Below are 8,332 nucleotides of genomic sequence, written 5' to 3'. Positions count from 1 at the left end.
AGAGGGCGCGAGTCGCTTACGCAGCTCGTACACGCACACACGTGCGTCACAAGTTGGCACGCAACCCCGCGCCAATCAATATCCAGCTATATAGGGTGTGTGCGCATTCACTTGCCGAGGGAATTTAGGCGAGTCTCGATCTTCCAGTAGGAACCCGACCACCAACCACACCTCGTTGAAGCCTGGAATCTCGATACTCGTGCGTGTTTGTTTCTTCCTCTCTTTCTCTTTTCCTCTTTTCGTCTCTGTACGCGCGCGCGCATATTCTACGTACGTGCGTGTGTACGCGCGTACTCTATCGAGAGACACGTTTCGTTTTCGTTCCAGTCTTTATCTTGGCTTCTCGAGACGGGAGAGCCAGCGGGATTTTGAAGGTATAAAAATTGTCTAAAGATAACGAAAAGGGAACTTCTCGCGCTACTAAATTGCGTTTTGTGTATTGCCTCGATTTTACCTTATCTCCTTTAATTTTTTTTCTCGTTTATTTCATTTTCTTCTTTATAAAGATGTTTTATCGAGGTTTTCCCTTTTTCACCTTTACGGAAGAATCAAGTTCATCCGAGTGAAGTTTAAATTAACGTTTAAATAGCGTTTAAATCGATCTTTTTATTTTTATTTTCGATCGAAAGAAAGTGACACGATTTGATTTTTCATCTCCGAAAGTATTTAATTTTTCTTTTTTTTTTTTTTCAACATTGTAACGCGAACCAAACGAACAATATGTTCTCCTTTTTACGACGAGACGAAGCAAAAGAAACGAGGGAAAAGATACGCGATCTCTCAATCGGCGAGTCTTATTCTAAAGGGACATACACGTGTCAACCGGCAAAGAACTTTGTATACGCGCTATGTTTGACATGTGGTGCGTGTGGTAAAACGCTTAGAGCTTCGACTCGTGTATCAACCCAGACTCACGCATACGCACGCACGCTACGTCTCTCGTACATACGTAGATACAAAAACCTCGTAGGGGATTCGCAGTGGGAGATGCATGGAACGGGAAGGAACGAAGAAAGAAGGAGTAAGCGCGTGCGGTAAACGACGCTTTCAAACTAAATTCAGTGACTCATGTACTTACTTACGACACACGCGAGGAGTGAGCGAGTGAATACGAGAGAGAGAGAGAGGGGGGGGGGGTAGTACTTTTGTACGTGCTTTTGTTCCATTCCACCCTGAATGACGGCGCGCTCTCTATCTTTCACGATAAATCGAAACGTTCGATAGTACCAGCAAAATCAACTCGTCGAGAATCAAATCCAGAGTTACGAATCGATATCTCGTTACCCGCGATAATGCGGCAAGCATTGTCAAGGCCGAGCAACGCGAATCTATCGCAGCCAAGTTCATTGTCAAGTGACTTGGATTGATCCACAATATTATACCATATTAACTGTGCTTCTCTGTACACTTGTTTTTCCCTGTTTAGGGAGAGGCATTACGATTCAGGACTAGGAACTCGATCGAAGGATGGAAGTTAAAGGGCGAGTTGCCCTGGTAACGGGGGCTGCTTCCGGTATCGGAAAAACTTACGCCATCGAGTTGTTGAATCAGGGAGCCAAGGTCAGCGAATAACGATACTTGTTTCTTTTGAAGATTCTTGATATCTGTGAAGATAGTTAGAAATCCGAGAATACAATCGTAATTGTAGATACTTGTATGTCCATGATACTATATTTAGGACGGACAATTAACAGAAAGTGAAAGGACGTTTGGAAACAGCGTAATGTCTCTCTTCGTTTCTGTAATCATTTAGATCTTATCAGACCTTTCTATCGATTTGTCACAGGTATCGATTTGTGATATAAACAGTACGGAAGGCGAGAAACTGGCTGACGAACTGACCGTGAAATACGGAAAAGATCGAGTAATATTCTCCCAATGCGATGTCACAGATTATCCACAATTTGAAGGTAACACCATCACGTTCGTGAGAAAGAAATGTGCCATGGATGATTTTTCTCTTTAACGATCTCTTTTCACAGCGTCGTTTCAAACAACAATCGCTGCTTTTGGACATATCGACATAGTCATCAATAATGCCGGTATAATGAATGATCGATTCTGGGAACTCGAAGTCGACATCAATCTTGTAAGTGAATATTTTCCCTTAAATAACAATCAAAAGCGGCAATTATATAATGAGGAACTTTATATACGGCGTATCTCGTTGTTGAAATCTTTAGAACGGTGTGATACGTGGCACTCTCTTGGCTCAACGATTTATGGGTACGGATAAAGGTGGACAGGGCGGTATAGTTGTAAATACCGGAAGTAATATCAGTATCAACCCCTACGTCAGCGTGCCCATCTATTCGGCTACAAAGGCGGCAATCGTTAGTCTTACCAGAGCATTTGGGGTGCGTCGATATGGAAAGTTTAATCCGAATATAGACGAGGAATATCATTTTTATTATTTCGATTATTAGATATATTTAATGTAACATTCGTTATTGCGAATAGGATCAGTATCACGTGGAGCTAACGGGCGTCAAAGTGATGGCACTTTGTCCAAGCGCCACGGACAGTAATTTGGTGACAGATGTTGGCAAACAGTTACTTTCGCCACGATATCAAGACGCCTGGAGTCGAGACACTGCTTCTTCTGTTCCGCAAAAGTGAGTCAAAATTAATAAGTGTCGATAATTAATCGAAACGAATTTGATAAATGATACATATACTCACTTACTATTTTTATCAACAATATATTCCCAAGTGGATACGTATTCGATACAAGATATTTTTTGTCTTTTCTAATTTTTTTTTTCTCTTTTTTTTTTCCAGAGCGGAGCACGTTGCCAAAGCGTTGATTCATATTTTGAGTATGGGCAAAAGCGGAAGCATTTGGATGGTCGAGAACGGTGAACCACCTCGCGAAGTGAACTTTCCAAAATATTAAATAATTTACTTAAGAGAGAATAATAAAAAGATAAGTTTCAACGCGTCCGTCTTGCACGACACGTGATTCTTCCTCGCTTTGACCACAAGATAACTATGCCGTACCATAATATTACGTATAATATTGTATCGATTTTATAGTCGAACACTGCCGAAATCGTAAGTTCTCGATCGAACTCTGTGACGATCACGCTCAGGATCACGATTACGATATGGTCGATTGATGTTCACTCGATCATCATGTCGAGAATCGATCTGTCGACATTTTGTACGTTTTTACTCGTTCAACAGACCTGTAAGTAGCACCACTCCGATAAAATTAGCACGCTAGAATCGCGTCGATCGCTTGATCATTAACGGATACGTCCGTTGATCATTTGCTTTTCAAAATGGGAAGGTGTGTGTGTGTGTGTGTGTGTGTGCGTGCGTGTGCGTGTGAGAAGGAAAAAAAGAAAGCGATTGATAAAGGAAGTATATACTCGTAAAATAAGTAAATAGGTACTACTCGTCCATCGAGCGTTGCCGAAGATAAAAACATAAAGTAATAAGAAAGCGTTAAATATATATGACATTTTTCTATGTATTTTTGCGCCAGAATAAAAGACAGCAAATTTGAATAAAGGATTGGGCCAATTAGCGAGGCCTGACAAATAAAACTCACAAATCGCTTCTTGAGATTCGAAGCATTCTTACCGTACCATAGGAAGCTCATTTTTTTACTTGCAAAATAAAATATGATAACAAATCATTCATATCGTTGTTAATAGCATTAATAACTTGTGAATAATATCGATGATGCTTAAGATCGACAGACTAATGACCTTAAAGATCGAAGCTTTATAAATAATAATAATTAATCATCGAAAAGCGATCAGACTGACTTTATAATTTTGATAGTTATTATATGTATAATATCATAATTGCTTTATCGACAATTCGACCGCATATTTACATACACGACCTACATGGTTTCAAACCTTGAACGAGTCTCAAGGATTGAGGATTAAAATTGATTATTTTTTATTGTCAATTTTAATTTCTAATTTCATATGTTGTTATTTTCAATATATTATAACATAGGTAACGAGCAAGATTTAAGAGGATGAAGGACGTTCAAAACAAATACGTACATACGTATATATACATGCATACATATATACATACATACACTCACGCACCCACATCATACATAGACACATACATATATACGTATATATGTATATTACGTATTCTCGATCGACGAGATAAAGAAAAAAAAAAATATTCGTAGATAATGGAAACTATTGTTGGTTTGTTTGTTATGATTTGCTGAGAATGTATGTTGCAAGCTTTGCCAATAAAATCGCATAGCTTTTTAAGAAAATCGAAAAGAAGAATAAATCCTACTCGTCTTTTTTTCTTTATTTTATTAAGAAAACTCGATCAAACGTAAGACCTGACAAATTAAAGTCACACGATTATTAATTTATTACACTTTCATTCGTAAACGATATTCTTTCGATGTAAAAAAAAAACTCTCCCATATCATTTTCCACATTTCAGGAAGTTTCTAACTTGTACTGGAAAGAGTTAGAAAATTTGATTTTTTATCCATTGATTTAACAAAAAAAATTAAACAATGAAAAATACAAAAATAAATTTAAAAATTTTGATCGATTATAGTAAAACATACATTGTTTGCTAAAAACAGTATTCCATACCTATACGTATACGTTCTGTATATCTAATGTTCAACGTATATCAGTATATATAAGAAACGAATTAAAAAAAAAATATATATATATATATACATATATCAATTTCTTTGTCGCTTTTATTTTGTCACGAACATTTAAATTATTCAATGAACATCTTAAGTTTGCGTTCATCAATATTGAAATGTGTGTGTGTGTATAAAGTATATATTTGCCGCTATAAGATTCACCAATAACAAAAAAATTATTATTCTGGGAAAAGTTTAAAGCGTTATGAATGTCTCGTGCAATTTGAGTTTCATTACTAGCATAGTATTTATCATTCCGAGTGAAGCTATATCCAGTGCCAACTGGATTATCAATGTAAATTAAGTTACGAGAAATGCTTAAGAAATATAACACTTACACGATGCAAGCGTTGTCAGAGTCGTTCGTGGTAGATAAAACACGTCCAGATAGCTGCTTGGAGGAACGAATACTGCGTACTAACACACGTTAGTAAGGACGACGAATGGGGGAAAGCCAAGGTTGATCTCTCCGATCGTCCCTTGTTTATTTACAAATACTTTTCACTACAAGACTTTCCAAATTCTCCGAATTGTACATGGTACATACACACATGTAGTAATAACAATTTATCACGCTCGACTAGTTTTTCTTTCGTTGCTTGCTAGAAACAATAGGTAGAGTGTCTTTTAAGCTATTAGCTATATACTAATGTTATCTTTCTCTTTTTATTAAGAGCCCCTTGTATGTATTTAAAAAGAGACAAACTTACGTGTGCGTAACGAGACTTTGCTACAACGACAATTTAAATGTTTTAAAATTAACCTTAACCTTTATCTTTATGCGCGTATTATTGTCGAGAAAACATCACTTTGACACGATTTTTTCAAACAAAACGAAGCGTGCATTCGAAAGTTCGGAAGAATCGTATTCTTACTCGAATATTCATCTTTAAAACGATCTCGTTCGTCAGAATCGTTAAAAAATTATATTTGTACTCATCATTGGCGTAAACCATCATAAAACAACGAGTGATAGACAGCCCTAACCTTAAATAATTTATAATTTCGATTACTTTACATTCGTTTAGACACTGTACGGTGTATATGGAGTATATCTAATCTTTAAACAATAGTAGATAAAATCGCGAGATATTCGTTATACGCGTTTTAATAAGAAATTTCATATATATTCTTTCATAGATCTCTTCCCACGATCTCGTCACGTTTTATGGCTTTTTTATATCGATTTCTCTTTATTTTGTAGAAATTTAATATCGTTCTTCCTTTGAACTTGTTTTTCTCTTATTAACACTTTTTATGCTGTTAAGTATTTCATTAAAATAACCTTAACTTAAAATTCCAATAATCTATAATTCTCGATCTCGCGGTTTTCGTCTACGCGTACTGTCAACAAAAACGGACCTTTAAACGAGTCGGATGGTTATTCCCTCTTTCTAAAAGCAGAAACTTCAAAATCAATACTTTCCTCGTACTAACATCGGAAATAATATACATTTATATGAAAAATAATCGTACGCGGGCGCACGAACATTTTCCTTACAAATATATTTTCACGTTTACGAGCTTTATTTCTACAGATATCAAATCGAAATGATTAATTTTCACAGTTTGATGTAGCAAGATATCCGCTTAGATAGTTTTTAATTTCGTATATCATATTTTTAATGTTTCCATATTTTTATACAAATAGATCGAAACAACAAGCACGTGGGGAAGCCATTAAAAAGATGACGTAATGCGTACTCGCGACGGTCCATAGCTGCCTTCCTGTCGCTTAATCCGCCATTCTAAATTCGCACGCGTCGCAACCGAGCTTCGTCCTCTCATTAATTGTAATTAATTAGAATATTTTATGTAACGTACACTCTGATTTTATATATCGATCGAATGCCGAAAACGCGATTTCCGCGGGTGAATTTATTAACATCGATCACGCTCAACTGCGAAATATAACTTATTCTACTTAACGTTCTTTAACCTAATATAACCATATAGCAATCGTTATCTATCTATGATAGAATGAAATATGACGTTCGGAATTTTCGTCATCAGTTTTACTTATCTATAGTAAGAGATGGTATTCGACGCTCGATGAAAACTGGTAAGCAGTAGTTGACAAATGTTGTTATTTATTATCACTGTACTCTTTACGAGAATGTTTAATTAATTGTATGTTTACCTTTTCAGGACGTATGCATTGTGACTTTGTTCATTATGGTTAACGGTATAGTGTGGCGTATGTACTTGGAAATATGCAAGATAGATTTGGCTAAACGGAATTGACATCTTCCGTTTAAATTTATACTTTCATTCTTCGATTAATTAATGTTCTTTTATTGAAACTTTCTTTGGTCCTTTTCTTTCAGTTATGGATCTTTTTATTGAATGTGTTGTACATATATCGAATAGCTGAGGATTCTGAATTCATTCTACTTTCATAACATTCTTGTAACTTTATTTCTTTAATTTTGCAGTAATGAATTTAATGTGGATTCTTTCAACGTTTATTGTTGACTTGTAATTAGTAATGGACATCATCGGAATAAGGAATATCGAGGCATAAGACTTTTATTTCATTCAATGATAAATATTTACTGAAAATCGAAGATGTTAAGTTTTATATAATCGTATAAATTGCATCCTAGAACTACGAATTCTTCTATTGTCAACTGGACATAATTGGAAATTTATGTGCATGGTAAACGATCACGATTATCATTCATAAACTAAATATATTTTATTCTTTACTTTTTACCAAATACACAATTACAATTAAGCGGATAAACTATTCTTTTTTTTATGAAGTTTAAATATATTACACAGAGCACATTTAGTATTTTTTAAATTAATCCTCATTATAAAAGTTTTTTATTTTTATTTATAACCTATATATTAAAAATCGATAAGAAATTTAACAATTATAATATCATAGAGTGTTTCCATCTCTCTCTTTGAATTGCACAGATGATGTACGCGCATATGCGACAGTCCAAGTTACGAATGTCTTGCAACTTGAATTTCATTACTAGCATAATCTTTATCATTCCGAGTGAAGCTATATCCAGTGCCAACTGGATTATCAATGTAAATTAAATTACGAGAAATACTTAAGAAATATAATACTTACTCGATGCAAGCGTTGTTAGACTCGTTCGTCGTCCAGATAAAACACGTCCAGAGAGATGCTTAGAGGAACGAATACTGCGTACTAACCACGCCTTAGTAAGGACGACGAATGTGGGAAAATCGTGCCACGGTTGATCTCTCCGATCGTCCCTTGTTTATTTACAAATACTTTTCACTACAAGACTTCCCCAATTCTCCGAATTGTATACACGTACGACGTATATATACACACGTAGTAACAACAATTTTTCACGCTCGACCAGTTTTTCTTTCGTTGTTTGCCGGAAACAATAGGTAAAGGAATCTTTAAGCTATTATCTATATACTAATGTTATCTTTCTTTTTCTACGAAGAGCCTCTTTGTATGTATTCAAAAACAGACAAACTTACGTGCGCGCAACGAGACTTTGCTATAACGACGATTTAAACTATCTAATTTTAAAATTAACCTTATCCTTTACTTTTATGCATGAATTATCGTCGAGAAAACATCATTTTTTGACACGATTTTTTCAAACAAAACGAAGCGCGTATTCGAAAGTTCGGAAGAATCGTATTCTCACTCGAATATTCATCTTTGAAGCGATT

General features: G+C 35.4%; 1 protein-coding gene and 1 long non-coding RNA gene across 4 annotated transcripts; one reads left to right on the top strand and one right to left on the bottom strand.

The window, feature by feature from the left end:
* The first annotated feature begins 54 nt into the window (after window positions 1–54).
* On the top strand, window positions 55–3,559 carry LOC127068130 (15-hydroxyprostaglandin dehydrogenase [NAD(+)]-like). Of its 2 annotated transcripts, none has more exons than XM_051003880.1 (7): window positions 55–199; window positions 1,427–1,560; window positions 1,787–1,910; window positions 1,983–2,089; window positions 2,184–2,357; window positions 2,461–2,615; window positions 2,782–3,559. In XM_051003880.1, the coding sequence occupies exons 2-7, from the start codon at window positions 1,468–1,470 to the stop codon at window positions 2,894–2,896; spliced, it is 768 nt and encodes a 255-aa protein (XP_050859837.1). In that variant the 5' UTR covers window positions 55–199; window positions 1,427–1,467; the 3' UTR covers window positions 2,897–3,559. The 2 variants fall into 2 exon arrangements, with proteins under 2 accessions (XP_050859837.1, XP_050859838.1); XM_051003881.1 differs by lacking the exon at window positions 55–199 and adding an exon at window positions 234–374.
* On the bottom strand, window positions 2,459–6,057 carry LOC127068143 (uncharacterized). Of its 2 annotated transcripts, none has more exons than XR_007782840.1 (4): window positions 5,368–6,055; window positions 4,996–5,259; window positions 2,687–3,188; window positions 2,459–2,602 (listed from the first exon to the last, which is right to left on the bottom strand). It is a non-coding gene; the product is annotated as an uncharacterized LOC127068143 (long non-coding RNA). The 2 variants fall into 2 exon arrangements; XR_007782841.1 differs by having other exon boundaries at window positions 2,464–2,602; window positions 2,683–3,188; window positions 5,368–6,057.
* Window positions 6,058–8,332: the final 2,275 nt, after the last annotated feature.

Source organism: Vespula vulgaris, chromosome 12 (genome assembly GCF_905475345.1).
Source record: "Vespula vulgaris chromosome 12, iyVesVulg1.1, whole genome shotgun sequence".
Taxonomy (NCBI): domain Eukaryota; kingdom Metazoa; phylum Arthropoda; class Insecta; order Hymenoptera; family Vespidae; genus Vespula; species Vespula vulgaris.
Note: the sequence above shows the minus strand (reverse complement) of the source record. Positions and strands in the feature narration are given on the sequence as shown.